This window comes from Centruroides vittatus, unplaced genomic scaffold, assembly GCF_030686945.1.
Source record: "Centruroides vittatus isolate TY-2023 unplaced genomic scaffold, ASM3068694v2 contig_1079, whole genome shotgun sequence".
Lineage (NCBI taxonomy): Eukaryota > Metazoa > Arthropoda > Arachnida > Scorpiones > Buthidae > Centruroides > Centruroides vittatus.
Genome location: NW_027120694.1, coordinates 564,350 through 592,231, shown reverse-complemented (window position 1 = coordinate 592,231; position 27,882 = coordinate 564,350). Strand labels below are relative to the sequence as shown.

Below are 27,882 nucleotides of genomic sequence, written 5' to 3'. Positions count from 1 at the left end.
TTGTACAAAAGTAGGTTGTTGTCGTCCATGAAGGGATTAGATACACATTAACAATACATCACACCGTAATTTCCTTATCTCTGTGAACATTGATTATATTTGTTTCTCACCAATTTGATAACGTGCGAATTTTGCTATCACCAAACATCCACTCGCTGGTTTATTCTCTGCTGGAGGTGTTGAATTGAACAATGATTAACTGACAAAGGTAAGTAGACGGATGTTTTTTGTAATGTTAAACTATAGTTTATAAATGATTTGGCAATACGTAATAGTTTTAAACTGATATAACAGTAAAATTAGATATCAACGTCTTAATTATGGCATTTAAGTGGGTCAAGTATAACCGTTAGATAATTGGCCATGAATATTTTATCTGTTACGTAGATAATGGCTTAAATTTTTTGACATTTGTGGATATTTCGTAATAATTTTTTTATGTCTGTCTTAAAAAAAGTGTAAACGATAGAATACACTTGAATTTTGTGCATTACCGCACATTTTACAAACGTAAGTTACCGTATTTATATATTTTTCTCTTTACAATAACTATGCACAGTAAAAGGTCTTTCTGCCATGACCATCGTGGTTTTGCCAAATCCATAATGGGGAGTAGGATGGGCCCGACAAATCCGCAGCGGTATAACTAAGGGAGGGCTAAGGTGGGCATGTGCCTCGAGTACTGACTTTGGGAGTGACAAAATGAGTCCGTAGAATTTTTGGTAATTAACGTTGAATCGGGCACCAGGTGTGAGGTTTGTTTCGAGTGCCAAAACTGTTCGGTACGGCTCTGTATATCTGGAACATTAACAATCCCATGGAGATTGCTCGTCCGAATCATATCACCCAGAGCGGTATGGTTCTTACTACGTTTATTTATATGTAATAATAAAAATACATATAAAAATGCAAGACTGTGTATATTACTCATGTTTTTTCTGTTTATGGGAGTTAAAGAATCTGTCTAATGCCAATTGCTTTTCTCTCTTCAGGATTTTTCAGAAGTAATTAATAGCATTGTAATTGTAGATATCACGAAGCCTACTAACTTTAACCTGGTTTGGATGCCATTCTAAGGCCGTTGACCGTCGTTCTGACATCCTCCTATTTCTTCAAAAGATCTTTAATAGCAGATATCGGCATTAATCCACTTTTTCAGAAGAAAACAATCTCGCTGAATTTCTCGTTGTTCTTCATTCAAGAGTTCTTGGCGTTTTTCTGTCGTCGGATCAGTTTCAGGTTCCATTATGAGCTCTTCAAAAAGTTCTTTATTTCTCAGCTGTGATTTCTGTTACTCCTTTGGCTGCTTGAATCTTCTTGATTATACTGTATCTTTCTTAGATAAGATTAAGCTGCGGCCTACTGTAGACCTGTTCAAGCCATATTGCCCAGCGACATCAGACATCTCCCACTCTCTACCTTTGCTATTATACTCTCACCTTTCGGAAATAAAAACCCACACAATACTAAACGAGTGTCCGCCCGACAGTCTCGCAAACACTATAAAAGAATTGTTTCTGTCAGAAAAATAAAAGGCTGGAATTACAAGGGAGAGTTTCAAAGTTTGGAGGAATACTATCCGATCAGTATATACCAGGTTGAGCGTCGATGTCGACGTTTCTCGCGCTCCGAAAAGTTTCGAATTGTTGCCCGAAGACAAGGGAAAACCAATCGGTATTCATTATTTTACGTCGCTGCTTCTTGTGTTTGTTCTGTGGTGTTCGTTGTCCGAACTTTTCTTCCGAACCGAAAAAATCTTTCGCGAAAGTGTTCGTTATCCGATTTGTTCGTTAACTGAACTGTTCGTTAACCGATTACCCACTGTATAGTATTTTGAATGGTTAAAAAATTAATAAATTCGTTTTAGATTTCATTTTTTTTTCTCAATGCTCAACTCTCAATAGTTGATGTTTCTACTTAATATATTCATTTTTTTTAAAATTAATTATATCACAATTTACTGATAAGATTTTAAGGGTTTTCTTTTCACTATGAATGGAAATTCCCGTTAATTAAAATGCGGCATGTCTATATAAAAGCGGAGATAAAAGTGCAAAGTTTGCTATCTTAACGGAATAATATTGATAATATTTATTAATATTACATTTATTCAAGAAACAAAAAATATATTTTTTTAAAGTCACATTATCTAATTTTTATGTTTAATTCCAGTCTACTCGGTAGTCTCGATATTTTTAAATTCAAAATTTTAACTGATTTGGGGATATTTCGGACGAAATATCCCCAAATCAGTTAAAATTTATACATATTATAATTTAAAAAATAAATTAATGTAACATTGTAGTTGTTGTAATACTGCAGAGAATGAGGAAGTTTTTATCAAGAATTATTTACTCAACTCTTTTCAATAATCACTAATGTAAACTCAAAAATAAGTGAGTGTGTTCTCGAACGATCGAATTATTTAGGGAAATAGTTTTAAAAAATTTCCCTAAATGATCTACCGTTCGTTAATTTAGTTAAAATTTATTAATTATAATTCAGTGAATACAGATTTATTTAGTAATTATTGAGTAATATAAATAATACATTTCGAAAATGTTTCTTTTATAAATTATTGAATGCGATAAATTCGCCTGCGACCAGCGCCTGCGGATAAACAACAATGGCGATAGATAAGAGTTATTTTTGATTATTAATTATTACGAATGGAATTTAAGAATTAAAATTATATTTCGGAGTTTAAATTTTTATAAAAACTAAAAAATAATTTGTTAAATAAATTTTTTCGTATTTAAATTATAATACAGAAAAATCCCTGTAACAAGTTACATTTTCCCCTAAAACTTTTAGTTTTAAAATCGATAAAATTATAAATTAATTTTTTTAAAAGAAGGAATTTTATAATATATATTTGCATAAATTTCTGGAAATAAAAAAAAATATATTTTAAGATATGATAAAATTATTTTACAAATATTTGCATAAATATCAAAGGGAGAAATATCCCCAAACTGATAAAATTCCTTGAAATGACGCAAAATTCGTAATCGTTTGCTTTCGTTTCCTATAAAACGAATAATAAAAATGACGTATTTTAAAATGATTAATAATTTTACAATTGAATATTTATACATATATTTAGTTGTTAAATATTTAATCAATGGAATTTGGATCAAGTTCCTCTTTCTATCGATTATCATTTGAGGCAGGAGGTACAAGTTCGATTGTTAGAGAAGATAAATAGGATTTTGTAATCGTCAAGCATTATTCAAACAATAATTCTATTAATAATCGATATGGATAAAGTAGTCATTTATTATATAAGTCGGCATATTAAAATGAATAAGCATTTTTACAAGTAATATAAATAAGTAAGCCTTTCTCAGGCAGTTAAGGCATTAGTCTATCGCTCTATCGCTCTGGGCTCAATCAAATCCGAGCGGTGAAAACCGCCCGAATTTCTTGGAGCTATCCTGGATAAGTTAGGCCCTTTTTCATCGCCCAGCTGCCTCCATTATGGACCTGGCAGAAACTACTTATGGCCATGCAAAAGGGTCCTCTTTGTACACACGAGGCAAAAAGACTAAAAACACGGGGAACTTTTTGTAATAATCGTCCAAAGTACTATTTCCTTTGGCAGTTTGTTCATTTTAGCCCGTATTATTGCCATTTATTTATGTTTTTCTTCATTTATTTGAAACAATGACAATCACAAGATAACTGAAGGAATTATGGAATAAGGCAACGCAACATATGGACAATCTGTCCAAAAGGAAATGCTTTTCGGGAGGACTTTCTATGAGAAGCTTGCCCCTATTTAGGTGTTAGACACGTGAAGAAACCCCGGAAAATTCCACGTGGTCAGCCCGTTTGTGAGCCGCGATGTAAAAAATATTTACTTAAGAAAAATCATATCGACCACTCACAAACTTTTGCTCTTTATATATTTTACATTATTTTTTCTAAGGATGCAACGGGTATGTTTTTTAAGATGTTCTAGTTTTTGTAGATTATTCACATACGCTTCTTTTCTTTCAAGTAGCCCCAAAGAAAAAGCCTAGGGCCGTTAAACCTTAAAAAAGAAGTCATCACTTTCATCAATCTTTATTAAGGTTCTGCATTAATTTAACTGATATTGGTGATCTTTACCTGATATTTCTTGCGTCAATTAAATCTTATGCAGCTGCAGGTTTTACCTCCAAATTCTAAAATATAAAATCTCCCGGTGACCCCGGGAGGTTTTTATATAGGAAACTGGCCCTATTTAGGCGCTGAGGGGTTAAAAATTGGTTGGTGTAGTGCCTTCCATAAGGCAGAAAAAGTTTTAAAAACTTTAAAAAAGCATATGCCATTATACTTTTAACACATAAATTCGTTTTAACTACAGTACATCATCCACTCGGATATTTTGCGAGAGATTATTTTTGAAATTAAAATATATTTTATATTTCATCATAATTTAATTTGATGTCGTTTGGAATCATCAGGAAAGAAAATATAACAATTATGGATGAAATGAGCAAAAATAGTAATTTATTCATGCGCGTGTTAATATAATGTGTTTTAATTAAGGTATTAATTTTCTATTTATATTTTGTATGCACAATGCAATAAATATAAAAGTTTTAAAATTATAACGCTTTTTTAATGGATGTGGGCCTATACTGTAGCTTTTCCCCAGGTCTAATTTTCTGTCCAGTCCGATCCTCATAAGCTGTAACTAAATTAATTAATTTATCTCAAAGAAAACTTTTAATATTTTTCTTCTTGCCATATATGCTCAAGATGCCATGTTTGAATCGTGCACTCACGCCGAAAATGAAGTAAGGAGCTAATTCGCGAGAGCAATATAAAACGACAACTTCAAACCCGCGATAAAAATCAGCGCCAGAGATCTGCTAAAGTGAGATTTTTCGTCTTGCGAGCGAGAGATTCCATTTCCCTAGCTCGTGCATAGTTTCGTTTTGAGAGAGCGATATCGCTACTAACTTCTCGCTCGGTACTATTTCCGCGTCTTCATGGCGGTAACCTAATTTTAAGTAAAATAATTATTTTTCATTCATCTAAAATTACGAAAAATATACAAAATATACACGATATATAAATAACCGAGTCGCTCAGCCTTTTAGCATAACTTGTTGCTTAATATTGTGTATATTTATAGCAAAGATGGCATTCAGAATTCTTCATAATCAGTTTATCTAGATTCGACTACCTTGAACCATTTGATATCCTTTATAAAATAGGTTTCTAAAGTGTTTACGTCGCAGTTTTACTTTACTTCTCACTTACATAAGTCACGAATTATCAATTAAAATAATTTATTTTTTTGCTATGTCCATAATTTTCATTTATATACAGTAGAGACTTGTTAATCGGAACCCCGGTAATCGGAATCGCCGGTAATCGGAACGATTTTCAGTCGGACTGTGTCGTGCTGAATCGAACGTTTTTGATACTGGATTTACTTCTAAAGTATAATTTTCATGTTTTTATGTTCTTCAATATATTTATTTTGTTTGTACAAAATGCAGAAATAATTTTTAACGATACGATAGCCTCGATTATTATTATAAAAATTTTCGTTAGGCTTAAAATCGACGAAAATTCAACACGAAGCGACACGCAACGGAGAAAAATTCAACAAGAAGCGACACGCAACAGAGAAAAATTTGAACATCGGACAGGTTAATATATTTATTCGTACATAATCGGTAATCGGAACAAATCAATAATCTGAACAACCCCAGTCCCCAATTGATTCCGATTTTCGGTTCTCTACTGTACTAGTATAGACATTGGTTTCGTCGATAAGAGCACTGAATACTTGCAGTTGTTGTGGGTTCGCGCCTTACCAACGGGCTGGCCACGTGGAGTTTTCCCAGTTTTCTTCACGTTTGTAACACCTAAATAGGGCCAATTTCCATTAGAAAGTCCTTCGAGAAACATCCCTTTCGATTGATCGCCCATGTGTCGCGTTGTAGTAAAGAAATAAGTCAAACTCCATGGAAGTCCTTAAAAAATTTTCCAGGGGCAAAGCTTGGAGACAATTGCATCAATCAATTTTCATTTAATTTTTTAATTCAGTATTGCATCGGTGTCCCGTGATGGAGGGAGTAAAGTTACACATCTCAATCACCTTTATGATTATTTATAATTTGTGAAAGTTTTTACAGGTGGCAAGTATCTCGTTTGGCCTCGTATGCCGACGCCCCTGTTTACACATAGTTTATATATAGATAAGAAATATGTTCTGATTTTCACATTTTAAGTTAATTAACATCCTCTAATTTTTGCTATAAATTAAATATAATGTACTGTATTATAATTTTTTAAATACAATAATTAAATTTTTAATTTAAAAGAATTGCGTCTTTATTTAAATTAAATTTTTAAAAATTTAATTAGAATCAATTTTGCTTTATCTTGTATATCTGAAATATTGAATTAAAACTGATAAATACACTTTGAACTATATATTTAAAAAAAGAATTTGTCAAATCGCTAGTAATCTCTCGTTTATCGACGAAAACAAATAATATAGATTATTTAAGACAAGTGTAATTTTAAATGTTGCTGATATTTTCTGTAAATTTCATGTATAACTCGCAAGTTATCAAAGTTCTGTATCTTATAAACTTAGGTCTATTAACGTGTATATGTTATATATAACAGAGGTGGGCAAGCAAGAGTTCAGTGGGAGCCGAAATGTAGGTTTTGCAAAATGCATGGGAGCCGCAGTTCTGTACTGTCATGGAGGATAGTATGGTAAGGCAGGGAAGGATAGGGTGTCCCCCATCCGGGTCGAGAAATTGTTTTCAAAGAATAGATTTGAAATGTCAATTTAATTTATTGCACCAACTTGGAAATAAATTACTAAATATTACACATATATAATTATATATTTTCACAAAATTGTGGAAATAAAATTGTAAAAATAATGATAATAAGCAGAAATTAACACTTTCAGCAAGAGCCGTGTGTAACTCAAAAAGAGCCGCATGCGGCTCATTTGCCCATATAAATTGTAGCAAAGTAGAGGGTGTGTCTAAAACAATCATCGGATTTCAAGGAGCGCGAATTAGAGTCCAAATGACTTAGAAATTTTTGAGTGGACTGATTGCTACCAAATTCATCACGAGCACGAAAAATGAGGTCTCCTACTGTAAGCAAGGAATAGAATTTTAGAGAAAGTGCCCACCAGTGCCCGAGTGGATAATACCACTGAACACTGGTAGTTGGTTACGAGTTCGCGCTAGAGACATCAAATCTTGAGTTTTAAAAGTTTTATGCCAACATTTTTGCCATAGTAATTTGTCGTTACTAGAAATGAATGAATTCAATCTATTATGAATTGATTAGATCAATAATTCTTAAATTTTTTTGAGCCAAGGTTCCTTTGTTCCACAAACTTATACCCAACGCCCCTAACCTGCTTTTCTATGTCTGAGAAATGCTTGGATATGTTCTTAATCGAAAATAATACTTCGTTAATCGATCGAACTTAATTTTAAAATTCTAATTTAAAAATGAACATATTCTTCAATATTTTATTACAAAGCTAAGATCATCCAGAATTCCATCTTTCCGTACAGATATAGTTTCTCTGTTTACATTGCGTCTAGAACAACAAATTTTTCTACAATATTGTTTATTCCGAATGTTTGGAATGCCGTTTGATCCATTACAAACACGACAGAAGTGTTTCTAAGCAAAGGAAATATATATTTTTTTTCTTAGATAAGCTATATTGCAACAATATTAACACGTGATAAAGAAATTAATGATAAAAAATATGTTGACGTCTGTGATCTACGACTGATCTTCAGTTTGAGAAAGCTATTTTGTATTAAGGTTTTGTTTAGCCAATTCGGAAATATACGAGTAATTTCATCATATACCGTATTTTACGGACTATAAAACGCTACAGACTATAAGACGCACTTTAATTTTTAAGCATTTTTTTTTTAATACATATAAAATACATATAAGATGCTACGGACTATAAGACGCACCTGAATTTTGGAGGCAATTTTTCGAAGAAAAAAATGCGTCTTATAGTCCGTAAAATACGGTATATTCGAGACTAGAGGGAAGACAGTCTGAGCCAGTAACAAATATAGGTTCACACATCTTCGAAAGCATAAAAATATATGAATAAAACAAATAAAATTAGATCTTTACTATTAATAAAAAGAAACTGTAAGTTTTATTATTTTCACGCCTTGTTTTTAACATAATTTGGGTTTAACAGAGCCATTTACTCCTGCTTGTCTCTCTGAATTGTCAAGAATTGTCAATCTAGTCAAAAATGAATATTAAGAACTTGTAATCATAATAATACAAACTGTAGTTTATGTACATCAGTAAAGTTTCTTATTATTGTTATTTATATTAAAAACATCTTCCAGAGACATTTTTAAAGTTTTTTTTAATGGTAACTAAAAAAATTAAAAATTTTCATTTAATTTTATAAAATTTATCTAAAAATTTCAATATAAGTTAATTACTTCTATGTCAGGCAGTAAATATAACATATTAGAATTATAATTGGGCTGCAATTTGAAAAAATTGTAGACCTATAAATTCCCACTGTCGTTCGGCTGCCCGTCTGTCTTTCCTTAATCTCTAGAATAGAGTTATATAGACAAAAGGCGAGACCAGATATGGAAAGCATAGGCGCAGGAAACCCCGGTTAACTATATATGAACCTCCGATACAAACTGTGTCACGTTATTTCAATTCAAATCTTCCTCAGAGAAGAGTTAGATAGATGACCGGCATGACTCTATTGCTAAAAGGAAAAGTTTGATGTACAGGGGCAGAACAAGACCCTACTAATTTCAGGTGGAGAACATATATCGTATTTACTCGCATATAAGACGAGGTTTTTATTCATTTATCACAGCTTCAAAATCCCAGGTCGTCCTATACGCGCTAGCGAAAGATTCTTTGCGCTTTTGCAAATAATTTTTGTGAATCTAAATTGTCAAAAATAAGAATGAATAGCAATAGGAAAAGTAGAGCTTTTGAATTGAATTTCAGATTGAAATTCCAAAATCACACGGGAGCACGATATAATTTTAATCCATTCCCACGTGAAAACAGATGATTATTCGGAAATCAGAATTCGGAGAAACTCATAAGTATAATCGACGGAGAGTGGATTTAACTGTTAAGAATTGGCAAAAAAAAGGTTCCCGATTGTCCAGCTTTCACAAGATTTTTCCTTAAAGTTTAAAATGCTAGTCATTTTTGCGGGACAATGTGTACATTTACGTTCATTTGGTGTTTTACTTGTGATTAAACGAAATAAAATTAGAATTGTATTAATAAAACTAATTTTCTTTATTTTAATCTTTAAAGTCACACCTCGTACTATATGCGAGGTCGTCTTATATTCGAGTAAATACGGTATTTTAGATTAAATAAATTTTAAAAAATATGATTTAAAATTGCAACCCGGTATGTGACGATGCTACAATAAATAACTGCTCGTTTTTATAAAAAATTCTCATAATATATTAGTTTCTGAATACTTTTACAATACCGTTTCAATGTAAATTTATGTATATTTAGGTTATTTTTTATAAATTAGTAACATAGATTAAAGGTTTTATAAAGGATGGGTTAATGGTAGAAGGTGATGTAACACATGGGTAACATATAGAGAACAATATGTCGACAATCTGTTTAGAAATAAATTTCTTGGATAGATATCGATCGTAACGTGAGATCGGTCACTCAAACAAGAAAGAGAATTTTATGTTATTTTAAATAAATTTGTAACAATATTAAATCGAAATGTTTTTAGAGAATGTCGATGGTAAACCTGCTGATGGGGACCAACAGGTCCGAAACACAAAGATATCGTGTATGTGTTCAGGCCAGTGGCGTAGCGTAGTGGGGGCGGCAGGGGCGGCCCGCCCCGGGCGGCACTTATAGGGGGCGGCAAAATTTCACAATAAATAATAATATCTTGTAAAAATACCTAAATAAGGGGACGGCAAAATTTTTCCTCCGCCCCGGGCGGCTGACACCCACGCTACACCACTGGTTCAGGCGATAAATAGACTGTTTTTTCTGACTTTGTTTACTTAATTTGCAGAACCAGTTATCTGGTATAATAAGTCCTAATAATAGATAGGTCCCAGTTGACGATTTAAGTTTAAATTAATAAATTAAGGACACAAAAGCATTTAAATTTGAAGAAAGAGAAGTTATGAATTCTTCGTTTACGACTTACAAGCATATATGTATTATATAACCGGAGTGCGAAATTGTTGCCTTGAACAGTTAAGACATATAGTTGAACCTGTCTATCTCAAACATGTTTATCTCGAAATTTATTTCTTCTCCTGCATTTTCAGCCTAAATTCAATATATTTTCCATGTTTATCTCAAATAGTTTTCTTCCTAAACCTCTATATCTCAAATTATGGAGTAAAGTGTCGATTACAATTTCAAAGCTCAGTGACTACATTTTGAAAGCATAAATTGCAGTTAATAAACATTTTTTGCAATACGGTACGAAGTTGCAATTAACGCTTTTTTTCTCTGATTGGTTACGTGTTTGGTCTGCATTATACTGGTTGAAGAAAGTCAGACATCAGAAACTATTCACAGACTATTTCTTTTAAGCTATATCAAGAATGTTTTATTTATACCTGATACCTTATGTAATATTGTATCTGCTATTGTATTCATAAAATACCGTACCTCCAATCAAACCTATTACTTTTTACTGTGTAGAAACTTATATATCTCGAAACCTGTTTATCTCAAATTTTTCTCTTGTTCCCGAGATTCAATAGGTTTAATTGTATTTACGAAAAAAATAAAGCAATTGACCATATCTTCTGAGATGGCCATAAATTACATAAAGCGGATATGAATAAGTGGGCATGCAAGTGATCGTTACGATGCGTTACAAGGGAGTGAGGGGTGTTTACAAAAACGTTACGTAATGCTTGAGTTTCGACCTAACAGACCCAGCATTTCATTTTAGTTAATGCTGGGTATACATCAAAATTTATGGTAATGCTACCTCACTTAAAATGTCCCGATTTTTGGTTTTGAAGTTATGGCAACTCTAGACACCAAAAAATCTATGGGCACAGAAAAAATCTGAGAAAAATCGGGTATTAAACTCGTTAACTCAAAATTGAAATTTTTTATAATACAAAGACCAAACTCTGTAACTGGAAATCACTGCCGATTGTAGCGCCGCGAAATTAGGTCATATACGTAACATAACATTAAATCTTCAGTAAATTTATTAACCCTTAGATACAGTATTTGCATTACACTGTTTATGGTTCATGAAACTTTAAATGCAAAGTACTTGATGTAAAGAAAACATAAAAACAAACGAGCTTCAGGATTATCCGAAAGACTCCTTGTCTCATCAAGTTCGAATAATCAAGTTAATATAATACAGTATAAACTTGAATATATAAACATAACCTTAATCTTTATAATTATGTATACATTTTTCTGAAACTGAAAGTTATATTTTTCATTTAATATTGAAAATGATTTCATTTTCTTATCTTTGGACTTAATTATCAAAGATAAGCACCATTATGTGATATCATTATACAGTATATTATACATTATACCATAATATTATAGATGTATATTATTACATTACATCATATTACACTTCAATTATACAATATATAATAATGCAGTAACTAAGATTTTATGCAGTATATAGTAAAATCTGCCTAAGTTTAAAGTGGTTTATAAAAATATAGGCCTATCTAATTACTGTAAGAGGTGCTCCAGCCAGAAGGGAAGAGAAAACTGCAAATTAAATGTAAATCAACTTTAAATAATTTTAATTACGTATCAATGATAAATATATTACTTGTAGGGGGCAAAGCTCAAAACATTTTAATCTAAAACATTCGTTCACATTAATAAACTATTTAATATGACAGTTTAAAATACTATATTGTTTTTTTTTTTTTTTGGTCACTCTAAAGATTATTTGTGGTAGCTTATACAAAAGTCTAAGTCGTGGGTTCAGCTATGCCTTCAATGCAAGTGTATCATTCCGTTGGAATAGCTTACTTGTATTGTTTATTGCCAACATAGCTCCGTTTCTTAGCTACGGCAGCGGGTGATACACATTCAAGATCAAGAACATCAGCCCCACTCTCATTCTGAGAAATACTGTACAGTAGTAGCAGTTTTAGTTTGTGCGAGGTTTTAACATTGGCGTAGCCAGGATTTTGTTATGGGAGGGCCCTAGTAGAGGCTGTAATTTTCTGGGAGGGGCACCAGGTTAACGGGGGGGAGGCGCTGTAATTTTCTGGAGAGAGCACCAGGTTAACTGCGTGGGGGCCGGGCTGTAATTTTCTGGGGAGGGGCACCAGGTTAACTGGGAGGCCGTGCCCACCCATGCCCCTTCCTGGCTACGCCCATGGGTTTTAACCAAATGTAAACTTGCGGGGCTTTTGTTAATATGTAACGTAAAGTGTTTATTATGCAATACTCGATATTCTATAAATTCTAAGATCCTAGCTAGCGCTGGATCAAGACCGACTATCGACCACAATGTATTTGTATACACTTGAGGATCTAAAATTAGGCAAAAGTTAAAGTTGTTACTATTTATACTGAAAATTATCTGATTTAATATTTTAAAGATTAGTTTTATTTCCTAAAGTATCACATAACTTATTCGTCATAAAGTATTACCAGTTATTGCAGCAATAAATCTTATAAGTTACAGTTTTACTAAGAAAACTGTAAATCGTGCTCAATGTTGTAACATAAATGAGTGTATTCACTGTATTCACTGTATTGTTTAATAAAGCGGTAACAAGTTTGATAAGCAAACAAATAACATAGTCCGTTTCATTTGGCGTGCTGCTTTACCTGGCAACATGTCTTAATGTCAAAATTTGAATTATGAAATAATAATTATTATTTTTATATAAAACGTATTGTTTGAACTTTAATATTAAGCTTTACAGTCACCCACGGCCACGGGAAGCACTAACGAGTAATGTGGAAAGCGTTTAAAAAAAGGGGGATTCGACTGTTGACGCTATTCAAATAACTGTATTTTTAAAATCAAGTTATTTTGCCGATTTTTTTTTTGTTTATGAAATTATGGATAATACTTTCGAAAACTGATCTAAAAATAAGAATAAATATTATAATGTAAGGCAATTTTTTTGTTACCGGTTGCACATAAGCCTAGAAAATTACGATATTCACTTAAGCAAGTATGTTTATACGAGCTATTATATACATTCATTGTTTTTCTCATACATTGAAAGCCTGACAGCCTTTGAGTGGTTCATACGTAGTAACGTATGAACCACTCAAAGGCTGTCAGGCTTTCAATGTATGAGAAAAACAATGAATGTATATAATAGCTCGTATAAACATATATAAACATACTCGTATAAACATTCTCATACATTGAAAGCCTGACAGCCTTTCAATGGTTCATACGTTACTACGTATGAACCATTCAAAGGCTGTCAGGCTTTCAATGTATGAGAAAAACAATGAATTTCAATTTCAATTTTTTTTTCGCATAATTTCGATTCGCATAGCATACGAACTACTCAAAACAAATATTAATGTAACTTATACAATATAAAGTTTAAGATATCTTTTTGCAAATGCAAAGTCAGTCGAGTATCTATTATGTCTAAGTTTTGTTGGGTAATAGCAAGAACATATCTAGCCTGGCATGCGTTATATAGAGAATACAGCGATGTAGGCGATGTAAAAATATTCGTTTAAAGTGTAAAAGCTATTTTCGGAAAGTATAGAGTACGTCGCGTGCGATACGCATAAAATTTTGGTGTGAAATGGTATAATATCGGTATATTGGTAAATATCATTTTGATACATAATTGAAGTGTCCGTTTTCTAAGAAATTTTTTAGATACTAGTTAAAAAGTTGATAAAATTCTTTCGACTCCACAATACTGTATGGTAATCCTCCTGTTTATATTTACACTGGAGAAAAGAGCAATATCGAACCATTGTTTTACTGTAATACCTTTGTATTAAAACATGGTTCGATATTGCTCTTTTGTAGATATTCTCTTAAAAGATATCTAGAAACGTTATCCTCAACTCGGAAGCCCTGTTGTTTACATTTCACTAGCGCCACCATAAAATGCGGTGGCAGTCGTGGGAGAGAATAATTTATGTAGACGTTTTTCTGAAACTGAAAGTTATTTTTCATTTGATATTGAAAAATAATCTCATTCGCTTATCTTTGGACTTAATTATCAAAGATAAGCGCCAGTACATAATATCATTATACATTATACCAGTGGTATTCAATGTATGGGTCGCGACCTTGGGGTCGCACTGTTAAAATGTTTGAATACCATTGCATTAAACAATACCATTAAAGACATACATCACATTGGACGGCCGGATGGTAGAGCGGTCAAGGTGGCAGCCTACCGGTCTGGGGACCCCGGGTACGAATCTGGATGGGTCGACAAATCCCCAGGAATTTTTCGGGGGGTGGTCTGTCCGGATATGTCGGGCCCCGTCCCTCACTACTCTGCCGTCCCATTATGGGCCTGGCACCAACCCATAATGAGCTTGCTAAAAAACAACTCGTGCAATGATTTGATAGATCATTGCACGAGTTTGTCTCGAGCATTTTAGTTATCCTCACAGACACAAATTACTATAATCAATTCACACAGAGTTAGGATATGCTCGAACATTATATGACTGACCATAAATTATGTCCGCATTTTTCTTGAAATTTTTACTCGCCCTCCCACTCTCGTCCCAGTCTGTCCAAGTTTCCGTAACTCTTTCCCTCTTCGATGTCCAACAAAACCTTTATCACTTTATGAATAATAGATATCATAAGCAGAAACGAAATATGCAAGACTTTTCGAAATAGATATAATAAACTGGTATAAAATTTAGTGTAATGGTTAAGACAAGCCGGACGAAGGGAAGGGGAGGACGTCCACTGAAGCTCAACCATCTTCTCCCCTGCTCTTTGTTCGACTTAAGTACAGTACATTACGAAGGATTGCAAGAAGTTGCAAGCATTGAGTAACCGACTTAATGAATATGGGCTAAGCCTAAATTTAAAGAAAACAGAATATCTCGAGTGTGGCCCACAAACTGACAAAACGATCCAAGTGGCAGATCAGACAACAAACAAAATGATTCAGTTCAAATATTTGGGATCCGTGTTATCTGCAGACGGTGAAACAACGCCTGATGTCATAGCCAGGATACGTTATTCAAATACTATCAATGGATTATGACAAACGCGGTGGCCTTACCCGGAAATTGGATTATATTGAATTGATGGAATAAAGCAATGCAATACTTGGGCGATCTGCCAATGGTGAAGTAACTCCCGGGAGGACATTAAATAGGAAAATTCAATACGTGAAGAAAACTGGAAAGATCCAAATGGCCGGCCAACCCGTTGACGAGTGCGAATCCATCTTAATTGCCAGTGTTCAATTATAGGACTTTCAGTACTGTTTTGTAGACTAATTTTAAAATTCATTAATGATAATACACTTTCATTTAATAACTCTGATGAACAGCACTTTCTGTTAGCTTTACAATTACTGACTCCATAATAAACCGGATGTGCAGGTCTCGTATACTTGCAAGTGTTTATTTATTGTTTATCATTAAAATGTTCACTTTTCGTGTCTTTATGTTCATTTTTCGATTCCTGGTGCTGTTTAGTCTAATTTTTATCTTGTATAAACAATAATAAATTAACTAACCGGTTAGTAATTATTACAATTTACATGAAATTATCTGTATTTTGCTGCGTAATATCGCTTATTATAACTGCCGACATAGTAAAATCTTATTGAATATTCAGCCTTTCGTAACTAACTTACACATTTCATTGAAAAAATTATGAAATCATTAAGAATCTGGTCTATTTACGGATGTTATAAATGAAATGTAAATACTAATAAAAAATATTTAAAATAAATAAATAAACTTATGTCGAAAAACGTGTAGGTTTATCTAGTTTGAAAGAAGTGAGATAAAGCTAGCAACAAATGTGAGAACTCATCTCACTCCCCTCAATAAAACAATAGTAAAAATATTCTATTGTTTTATCGTAAAAATATTCTATTTTTACTTATGAAAAGAAGCTTTATATCATTTTCATAAAATACTAATTGTGGAACCCCTTTATATTCAGCACCTAAACCATAGTCCTGCTAGCTCTCCCCGTTTATTATGTAAAAGTGTAAGAAGCGTTGGAAAGTTCGAGATTAAATATTATCTAAGCAATGAAATACGTTAGACAATTAACCTTATCATAAAATATATAAACTTAATGACAAATTTTATGAAATAACCAATCTTATGTATGTTTAGTCATCAAGGATTATTCAATATGGAAGTCTTCTCACATTTATAGAAATGAAAAACTTTAATTTATATATGTCAAGTTTTATTATTTTTTTAAAAAAACTGAATGTATTAAACTAGCTTTTTTTGCTAATTTCAACTTCTTCTATTCTGAGACACTAAGAGAGCCTTTTTCTATATCCGTTAAGGCTTACAATAGAGATAGACGACAAGGAAGACTTACATAATTAAAGCAGTTAATATTTCCTGTAATTTTTTATAAAACTAAAAGTTATATTTCATTTAGTATTAAAAAATAATCTCATTCGCTTATCTTTGGACTTACCGAAGATAAGTGTCATTATATTGTATCATTATACATTATACCATAACATTACAGTAACATAAAAGACATTAACGTTGAATGATCCTGTCGGTTTATGGACCAGCAGTCTACTTTACAATTCTTAAATTCAAGAACATTGAAAGGACAAATTGTCTGGTCTACGTTATCAAAGTAGCTTCAATACAAGTTTTACATTCAGAAATTTGATCGTTAGAAACGCCTTAACATCCAACTGAATGACAGTGATTCCTCACTTTCAATGTTGGTTGTATTCTAAATTGAACTATTCATTTTGACGTATTGTATTTTTATCCATTCTAGCTGGCCCACTAACCCACTAGATGGTCGAAAATGGTTAATGTATCAATCTGTAGCTTTCTGGTTCCAGGACCGAGTGAATAAAACCACTGATCACTGGTAGTTGGTCGCGCCTCACCAACGGACTGCCACGGAAGTTTTCCGGGGTTTCGTTGCGCATTTAACACATAAATCGTAACAAGATTTCAGGTAGGCCAGATTTACAATAAGGTCTGCTTACATGGAAAAGATTTGGGAACGATATCTCGATCCGAACTATCCATGAAGATATAGAATTATTTCGAATCCAAATCTTCCGTACGGACAAACTAATAGCAGATCCATAAATCTTTAGAGGAATCAAAGGAAACAATACTTTATGCTTTACAACATATTTTATTACTTTAGGTACCCGGCTTTACTCGGGAAAAACCCTCAGAAGGGGGTGCAGCTGCACCCTGCGCACCCACCTAAATACGCCTCTGGGGCAAATTGATGCCGTAGCGTGTAGCCGTAAATAATTAAATAAGCAATCGAAATCTTAAAGATACATAAACTCTATTAACTAAATTTTCGAAAGGTTAAATTAAATTAATCTTTTAAAAATCTTACCTAAATAGTCGCTTTAAACATATAAATTCATCGTCGATTAGTCTTTACGTGTTTTTATATACATAATTTCTGTAATTATTGTTTTTTAAAGGTTAACCAAGATGGAAGACGAAGAAAACATGATGATTGAAACTGGTCCATTAATTCAGAATTCAGAACAGTAAGCAATTCTTATTCATTCGTTCTTATGTGTAGTTTTATAAAATCATTACAATAACACCCGAGCCCACCAGTGACCAAGTGGATAAAACCACTAAACACTGGCAATTGGTCGAGGGTTCGCGCTCCGCTAACGGGCTGACCACGTGGAGTTTTCTGGGTTTTCTTTATGTTAGTAACACTTGAATGAGGACCAGTTTTACAAAAAACTGGTTCCTAAAATCTCTTTATCCGTTATCAAATGTTCTGATAAAGGAACAAGTACAGTACATATTCTCTTACAGAAATTACAACTAGTTTTAACAAAACTTCAAGGTCTATTCGGCCCACAGTGACCATACGGTTTCGTTTCCTGAACAATGGGAGTTTGGTCGTGGGTTCGCGCCTGGCAGCAAGGGCTGGCCATGTGGAGTTTTTTGGGTTTTCTCCACGTCTGTAACGCACGAATAGGACCCAGTTATCCTTAAAAAGATCTCCCGGATCTCCTGGCATCCCCCTAGACAGATCGCTCAAGTGTTGCCTTGCCATAACTTAACTAAACAAATCAAGGTTTATTCAATGTCTATTATCTTCCTGTTGAAGCGTTTAAGTTATCTTCTAGTATCCTTTGTCAACTAGTTATCCTTGAAAAAAAACAATAAATATGCAGAATTTGCAAGTTGCCACTGTACATGAAATAAAAAATGCTAACAAAAACTTATACAGTATGTTGCCCTTTACAATTTATATCCTCTTACTCCTTTGCAACCTCACGCGCTTTTGTTTTTATGATAAAATATTCAAGATACAGTAGTTTTTAAGAAGGATTTATTAGAAAAAAATGCCGCCTGAGACCGGATGGTGGTATGAGGCTTGACAACTTCATACCACCATTCATCTCTGATAATATATTAATACATTCTATAGTAACGGGGCCGGATCATCGCATAGACAAATAAGACAAATGTCTAGAGCCCAGGTTTTTGAAGGGCCCGGTCAAACTGTCTATTTTGAAAAAGATATGTAAATAAGATAGTTTACTTTTTTGTTGGACGACTGTATATAATAAACAAATAAACAAAAATATATTGCTTTTTATATGGTTATTGTGAATTCTAAAATCTAAAGAAAATGTATGTTTCTTCTTGTGGGAGAGGGAGGGGGCCCGGTAAGAAGAAGGGCCACAAAGTGGGTTAATCCGGCCCTGTACAGTAGAAGTGAATATTAATAAAATAATGGGATGTTTTATTCTAGTTATAATACAAATGAAGAAATTAAAAAGTGGGATGTTTTCGGATTACTTCCACACGAAGAAGAAGATCAAACAGAAATATCCAAATTTCTTAAATATTGTACAAAAATCTTAAAATTTCTCTCCTATATAGTAACATTCGTAATTGTGTTAGTGACGTCCATTTTAGCTAAAAGTACATTATTATTAATGACGTCAATGGTCCGTCCAAAACAAAAATTCTCGACATGCATAGAAGGTAAACAAACAATATAATAAATTTACATATGAATTTACTTACGGAACTCTTACTCTTGTTTAATTATTTTAAAATTTTAGATGATGAAAGTGGTAAAGAATTTCAAGTGGAGATCGACGAAAATGAAAGCAGAGGTTGGATATGGTGCCTGTATTTCATCTTGGTCATTCCAGATGTCTTCATTCTTATCAGAAGCATCAGAATATGCATATTTAAATCGATTTATAAACCTAAACTAAGAGCTACCATCTTAATAGTATGCTCTATTTTTAATTAATTTTATGTACAAGTATAGTGTTGGATTGATAAATGTAAATTTAGAGATTATTTCATAGGGCAAGTCAAAAGTCTCTATACAATGCTTCTTAGGGGGGTATACTTCTGATTCGTATGTGCATATAACATCAGGTATGGTTACAGCTCTATACATTTAGTTTAATGATGCCCACATAGAGCATGTTCTGTGGCTTAACAGTGATGTAATAAAGTAACTTTTTGTGTATATATGTAGATTTTCAAATAATCTTAGCTGATGCTATTAATGAAGCAAAAAGAAAATTGATCCATTGTATAATTAGCCCATAACAGTTGCCAAAATTTACATTAGATCAATCCACTCTTGCTAAGCAATTAATTTTATATTCTAAATATAAAATAGCACAAGTTAATAAGTTATTTACTCTTTGTCCATATGTTGTAGGTATTCATCTTCGAAACATTCCACTGTTTGGGCCTTACCCTGTTAGTTTTTGGTGTGTTTCCCAATCTTTATGCCATTCACGCTGCCATGTTGACTAGTTCTGTGTGTCTTCTACCATCGATTTTTCAGTTAATTTCACGCAATAAAAATGAAAAAACGGTTGCAGTTAAAATTATTATTGATCTAATAAGCATTTTTGCTCAAGGAAGTGGTCTTGTAATATTTTTCTTTGCAAAAGAACAAACAGAAGTAATGAAAGGAAATAAGTGGTTTCTGCCGTTTGCCCTATTTTTAACCTCATTTCATTGGTGGGAAAATTTCGTCAGTAAAAACTCTCAATTTAAATGCATACAAACGTTAGTAAACGTAAAAAATGATTTACGAAAATGCAAATATTTCGTTTCTCTATTCATTTCATTGTGGAAAATTGTCTTAACATTGGCCATCATTTTAACTGTTTGTAGTATAAATTCTATAGACGTAAAATCTTTATTTACAGAATTTAGAAGTGGGTTTGAAAGTGTACAAAATAACATTACTAGAACAATATATTCGGGAGATAATTCATATTTAATATCAAGTTCTTTTAGTATTTCATCTTCATCAGAAAGGTATGCTGCATCAGATGGTATGCTACCTGTTTATGTCACTGTATTGCACGTCCTCAGTTGCTGGTTGTGTTATATCTCAGCCAAATTTGCTTGTCGAACCTGCATACAAGGTTTTGGTTTCTCATTGCCATTATATTTAACAACTCCCGCGTGCTTATTCTTGATCGTTTTAAGCTGCAAGCAAAAACTGATGAACAGCTGTTATATGAATTTTCTATCCAATTATGCATTCTGGACATGTGCTAAAAATGATTTACATTTTTATGTGATTAATATGTTTGGAGCATTGTGGATTGCTTGGTTCTTATCTCAAATGTGGATTACAATACACGTTTGGACTCCAAAATCTGAAAGATTGGCATCTACAGAAAAGTAAGTCAAGTATAAGATTAGTTGCAAATTCTTAATCTGAGATAAGTTTTACTAGTATAATTTTACAGGTTATTTGTTAATTTAATGTACTGTGGCGTTATTATGGATCAGTCATTACTGTTAAACAGAAGAAAGCATGACGACGATGATGATCAAGAATATAAGACGATGGTATGTATCAGGTTGTTTTCAACGTATTTTAAGATTGTACAGATGATAAATTGTTGAAACACATTTTTTTGTCGTTATGATTTATTCATTAAGTTCAAATGCATTTGAATACACAGGCGAAGACACGACAAAACTATGTTTCAACAGTTTCCGGAGTTGTGGAATGCTACAACCAGAGCGGCCGTACATTGGGGCACTTGGGCACCTGCCTACTCTTTCATTTGGATTGTCCTTTTCCTAATCCCCAAGAGGATCCCAAATTGCATAATTACAAACAACAGTAAATTCATTACTTTTAACCTATTCTGCAAATATGAAAGAAACTAATGAAGGATATTTGTCCATTGTCCCATGCAATTATTTTTATATAGTTATTTATTTGTCGTATGTTGACCAAACGCATCCTTGTTTCCAAGGCCACGTTAGCTTGAGTGCAACCAGCGCTACCTTGTGAGAGTGCTGATCCGACTTTGAATCATAGAGTTTGAAGCTTGTTGCATATCGTACGATGCTCTTTTTTATAGTTTGTGCCCCCCTCTGATTTTTATAGTCTGCGGTCGCTGCTGGCTACAACAATGCAACATTTTTGTGTTATGACCAGGATTGGTACTGCGACCTGCGACAATTCTGTCGCCGATCATCATATTGTGCGAGAGGATTTTGCCTTTCTTTTCTATGTTGCCATTTCTATGTTGCCAACCATAAAGGCCGATCGTTTCGCATAGAACTATTTTATATACAATATGTATGCATGTAAATATTGACTTAAAAGAGGCCATTGTGAAAGTATTGCTTAAGTGTTGATAGCACTGATTATTCTTACACTGGAACTCATTTTATTCAGTAGTCTCTACGGACTATGAGAACACAAATAACATTGATCTTACAACATCCATAAAGCAAAATGCTCAAATACATATTGGTTTTTCCTGGCAGCAATTGTGTCCTGAATACATGCATACCGACGACGCAACTGTTACTGGCCAGAGAGATAATGGGAAAAAAGTGTTTTGACAATTTGTCTCAGAGTCTAATAGAAAGTCAAAAAATCTTTCCACTTGCACAGTTTACATTTATTTATTATAAAAAATTATTAATTAATAGGAAACACCGAATCAATCGGTGGTAGAAATTGATGCGTATTATGAACACATAAATGATGTGAATACTGAAAGTACTACAAGGATATATGCTTGTGCTACTATGTGGCATGAAACGAGAGACGAAATGAGCCAATTGTTGAAGTCTTTATTCAGGTAAAATTTTAAGATAAATGAAAACAAAATATCAGAAAAACTTTGAGAAATTAAATATTAAATTATTCAGAATGGACGAAGATCAATGCGCGAGAAGAAATGCCATGAAATTTCTACAAGTACGTGATGTCGACTATTATGAATTTGAAGGTAGATTATAATTAATAAAAAATATTAATTTCTACAAATATTAAAATGTATTTTTAATGATTATTTTGTCTAATTTACATTTTCAATTTGTAGCTCATATATTTTTTGATGATGCTTTCGAAGAAAGTGAAGAAAATGAAGATTATAGGGTTATTAATCAGTTTGTTCGATTTCTAATTAGAGAAATTGATAATGCTGCAAGGTAAGTATCAAAAACTATAAAATTGAGCATATATATAGGCCTACATGAGGTGAATATAAATTAAAATGCAACTTCAATATTTATATATGTAAAAATTCTGCGAATATTGAAGTTTTGCGCTGTCAAGTTTTTCTTAAATGTTCCTATCAGTGGTCGGATTAGAGTGGATAAAATTACTGAAGGTCACGGGTTCGCGTCTGACCAACAAGCGGGCGAGTGTTCTCCGAGTTTTGTTTTAGTATTTTCTACGCAAAAAGGGGGTCAGTTTCTCATAGAAAATTCTTCTGAGAGGCAGATCCCCAAGGAGTGTTAATTTTCATATCCTGCTAGTTCAACTTCACAAATGTTTGTTAGAGCTTCCACGATTGATATGGCAGATACCCCAGCTGAATTCGAGTTTATCCTATGAAATATCCCCGCTTATTTTGTAATAATCGCAGCTAAGAAACAGCATACTCACTGTCTTTGATTTATTGATTATTTCAGAAATGAACATATAAAGATATTAATTAAATCTGGCAAGCATGAAGGCCACTGAATAGATCGAAATGTGTGCTACATCACTCGTGGAAGCCATGTTGAACATTTTTCTAGAAAAACTTGAATGTTCATAGTTTAAAGTAACCTACAGTAAAATTTCATCAGTTTATATCTTAAATACATAAATGTAGACGACTGAATTTACATACAACCTGTATATTTTAATTTGTATACACTTGTATCTATTTATTTATTCGTTTCTCTGTATAAGTTTAAGTTTTGAAATTATATAATTCGATATTATATATTATGTAGCACGGTACATGAATGTGAAGTCCAGTTACTACCACCAAAAGTAATTCCAACTCCTTACGGAGGGAGATTAGTTTGGATGATGCCTGGAAGCAATAAACTGATCGTTCATTTGAAAGATAAATCAAAAATACGACATAAGAAAAGATGGAGTCAAGTATGTTACATGTTTATATAACGTTAACTTTGATTTATATATAATGCACATAGCAGAATACGAAATCATCAACGTTTACAAACAATACTATAATACTAAAGAAATTTTAAAATTACAATCATGCTTTTTAACGAATATTTATACTGTTTATTGATTTAAGTCACTTGCAGATTGATGCACTTTAGTGCACTAATGTGCATTAACTGCACTGAAATAAAAGTCGGTGCTTGTCGGGACAAACTCGGTTCCCTCAGGATGAAATCAATCTTACGCGCACACGTTTTAGGATTGCCAATGTGTATGGTTTAGTGCACATTAGTGCTCCAACCTGAACGCAACTTTACTGAAACTATGCACTATTTTCTCCGGAATTTCTAATCACTAAAAATTATATTTATACTTTTCGAACAGGTTATGTATATGTACTATTTATTGGGTGCTGGCATTATGGAGTTAAATATAGATTCACATCGCAAGAGTCAACGTGCCGAAAATACTTACATTCTAGCACTTGATGGAGATATCAACTTTCGCCCCTTTGCCGTTCAGTTGTTGGTGGATTTAATGAAAAAGAACCCAGTGCTTGGGGCCGCGTGCGGTAGAATCCATCCTGTAGGAACAGGTAAGTTTAAAATTTCATAAGGTTATTTTAGGTAAAGATATAACTAAATTCTGATTTCTGAAGGTCTTATGGTCTGGTATCAAAAGTTTGAATACGCTATTGGTCACTGGCTACAAAAAGCAACTGAACATATGATAGGTTGTGTTCTATGCAGTCCTGGATGCTTCTCGTTATTTCGAGCTAAAGCACTCATGGATGATAATGTGATGAGAAAATATAATAGCATGTCGGAAGAAGCGAGGCATTATGTTCAATACGATCAAGGTTGTAAAACATAAAAAAGCTTTAATTAAAAATCTTTAGATTTTTGACATTTTAATATCAGTTTTGTAATTTAGGCGAAGACAGATGGTTATGCACTCTGTTGTTGCAAAGAGGTTATAAAGTCGAATATTGTGCTGCTTCAGATGCTTACACTCATTGCCCAGAAGGATTTGGAGAATTTTATAACCAACGTCGAAGATGGGCACCATCGACAATGGCAAACATAATGGATTTGTTAGCTAGCTACAAGCACACAATTGCCATCAATAATAACATTTCTACGCCTTATATGATGTATCAGCTAATGCTGATGATAGGAAGTATTCTTGGTCCTAGTACCATATTTCTTATGTTAGTCGGTGCCATGGTTGCAGCATTCAGGATTCCTAATATTGAAGCATTACTAGCAAATCTTATACCTATAACATTATTCATTCTTATATGTTTCTTCACGAAAAATGATTTTCAGGTAACATTATTTTATTTCATTTTTTTAAAATTGAACTATAAGATAAGTGATATTTTAAACACGATTTGCTATTTTATAGGTTTTGGTGGCTCAAATATTAAGTGCATTATATGCTCTTCTGATGATGGCCGTATTAGTAGGAACAGCAGTTCAATTAGTGGAAGATGGACCATCTTCTCCGTCAGCCATTTTCCTTATAGCACTAACTTCAAGTTTTGTTATATCTGCCATTTTTCACCCTCAAGAATTCTTCTGCCTTTTTCATGGAGTTTTATATTTTTTAAGTGTACCTTCCATGTATCTCTTTTTAATTTTATATTCTTTGATTAATTTAAACAATGTGTCTTGGGGTACAAGAGAAATTAAAAAGAAGGAAACAAAAACTGAACTCGAAGCACAAGCCATTCAAATAAAAGAAATAAAAAAGAAATCAGCTTTTGGTTGGCTTCCAAATTTTGGATTTGGCAACAGAAATCAAGAAGAAGACGGTGGCATTTCTTGCAGCCTATCAAATCTTTTTAAATGCATGTTTTGCACCTATCCAAAAGTAAATGATGAAAAATATCAGTTGCTGAAGATATCAGATCAGCTTGATTATATAAACACGCAATTATTAAACGTGGAAACAAAATTAGAAAGATCAAGAAATCCAGCTTTTCGCAGAAAATCGAGTCTTGGTCGAAAAGTTCTATCATCATTAAAAGAAGAAGAGGAGGAGGAAGAAGAAGAAGGAGATGGCGATGATGATGTGTTTGAAACCGAAGAAAATATTGAATCAAATGTTGAAGATAATGATAATTTCGATGTCAAAGTCGATAAGAAATTTTATGGTAAGAACATTCTTAGTATTTATTTCCTGTTTTATCTTTCTAGTAGTAATTTGGAATTATTTAAATAGGTGAAAAAAGAGACGATCTAATTAATCCATATTGGATAGAAGATAAGGATTTAAAGCATTGTACTGTTGCAAATTTAAACAAATCAGAAATTCAATTTTGGTCCGAACTCATACGAAAATATCTTTATCCGATTGAACAAAATAAGGCTCACGAAGATAAAGTAACTTCTGAGCTCAGTGAACTTCGAAATAAAGTTGTATTCGCATTTTTAATGATGAATTCTATATTTATATTAGTTGTATTTCTTCTTCAATTAAACAAGAAAGATTTACATTTAAAATGGCCAATTGGCATGAAATATACTATTACCTACGTTGTAAGTTCTAGGCAAGTGAGGATACAAGAACATTCTTTGGAAATCGATCCAATTGGTATTGTATTTGTTAGTTTCTTCGCTGTTATTTTAATAATTCAATTTATTGGAATGCTCTTTCATCGTTTGGGTACAATGACTCATATATTAGCATCTGAAGAACTTCGCTTCTGTTTGAAAAAATTTGAAAACATCAGCGATGAAGCATACGTTGATAAAAATGGCGTCCAGATTGCTCGAGAAATCGCTCAATTGCATGGTATCAATGGCGACGAAACCGAAATAAAAGAAGAAAGCAAACAGAGGGACGTTACAAAGAGAGACACTATTATTGCTTTAGAAAACAGAAAAAGCAAGAAACAAAATATAAAAACATTAGATGCAGCATTTTGGAAAAGGATGACCATTATGTCATCTGAGACACCAGAAAGTAAGTTGAGTTTGAGTTTTATATTAAATTAGGAAAATGATATATTAAAATGAAAATAGACATAATGGTGAGTTCAAGAAACAAGCAGCTAACTAAGCAAACCAGTGATGTAGTTAGTTTCATATGAAACAGCTTATACCATTGATTTGCTTACTTGGCTGTTTGTTTCTTGAACTTTCCCTATATTCTGCCCACGAAATTAAATTTTAAAATCGAAGAATCAATTAAATTAATTTTTTCATACTATATAGCATGCTAAGGCTCCTTTATTTAAACTGTTATAAAATTAAATACAGTAAAACCTGTCCAAAAAGGAATCTAAATAAAACAGAAAACTGTCTAAACGAGAGCGATTTTCTATGTTTAAAAAAAAAACCTCTTCAAAAGGAAACCTGCCAAACCGGAAAATATATTTGGTACCGCGTGATTCCGATTTACGCAGGTTTTACCGTAATTTTTATGATTTTAAATTTAAAAATTGTGGAAAGTTTGCTAAGACTCAAATAAAATAATTCCTGTAATTGTTTTTAGCTTCTCCCTTATTAAAAAATCTAAGAAAATTAAGTGAAAGAAGAGGGACGTTTAAAGTGCTTGAAAATAGGAAAAAATCGGTCATCGATGAAATGAGAAGAAAAAGTACAATTCGTTGGGAAGGAAACGAAATGGGAGATTACGAAGCAATGATGAAGTTAACTAAAGAATTTTCCCAAAATAATGGAAAGATAACATCACAAAGTGAAGGAGGAATTTATAATGAAGCATTCGATGATGACAGTTTATAAATTCGTGTAGAAATAATCTCTAGGAAAATTATCATCTGAAATTATCATCAACGTTATTAACTACCAATAAAATTATATTTAGTTCAAGTTAAATTAACGTCTTATAAAATTCGTATTTTTAAATAGATGCAAGTTTCATCAATAATTTGATTATATTCTAAATGTTAATTCATTAACAGTTTATACAGTTAAAACAAACATGTACTGTATGTACATAATACTTAATTATTCTATGATAGGCGAAATGATTAACTTAGAAAGAGCAAACTCTTTCTTTGTGCTGTGACTAAAAACTTTGGAACCAAATTGTGTTTAATAGAGAATTGAATGCTGATTCCAAAAATTTACTTAATTACCTCAATAGTTTAAATAAAAGATTAAAAAAAAGCTGCCTTTCCAAAGTATGTCCTCTGGAGCAGAGCAGTTAAGGCAGTTGCTTCTGCTGCGAGAGGGTCCAGGCTCGAATCTATATTTTATAGATATATATTAAATATATAG

The 27,882-nt window shown here is 32.7% G+C and overlaps 1 protein-coding gene across 1 annotated transcript; it reads left to right on the top strand.

Annotated features, from left to right (window-relative positions):
* The first annotated feature begins 26 nt into the window (after nucleotides 1–26).
* On the top strand, nucleotides 27–27,415 carry LOC136974562 (chitin synthase chs-2-like). The gene is made up of 16 exons (XM_067269479.1): nucleotides 27–208; nucleotides 17,658–17,726; nucleotides 18,959–19,194; nucleotides 19,275–19,450; nucleotides 19,895–20,877; nucleotides 20,946–21,048; nucleotides 22,153–22,304; nucleotides 22,375–22,454; nucleotides 22,548–22,656; nucleotides 23,452–23,605; nucleotides 24,017–24,227; nucleotides 24,291–24,491; nucleotides 24,566–24,960; nucleotides 25,040–25,790; nucleotides 25,859–26,602; nucleotides 27,134–27,415. Exons 2-16 carry the CDS (start codon nucleotides 17,668–17,670, stop codon nucleotides 27,382–27,384), a joined length of 4,605 nt encoding a protein of 1,534 aa, XP_067125580.1. The 5' UTR covers nucleotides 27–208; nucleotides 17,658–17,667; the 3' UTR covers nucleotides 27,385–27,415.
* Nucleotides 27,416–27,882: the final 467 nt, after the last annotated feature.

Bases quoted from the DNA above. Each gene is read 5' to 3' on its own strand.
- LOC136974562 (XM_067269479.1), top strand. From the start codon at position 17,668: ATGGAAGACGAAGAAAACATGATGATTGAAACTGGTCCATTAATTCAG. The intron at 19,195-19,274 runs GTAAACAAACAA...TTAAAATTTTAG, and splicing joins ATTCTCGACATGCATAGAAG to ATGATGAAAGTGGTAAAGAA. The intron at 22,305-22,374 runs GTAAAATTTTAA...TAAATTATTCAG, and splicing joins TTGTTGAAGTCTTTATTCAG to AATGGACGAAGATCAATGCG.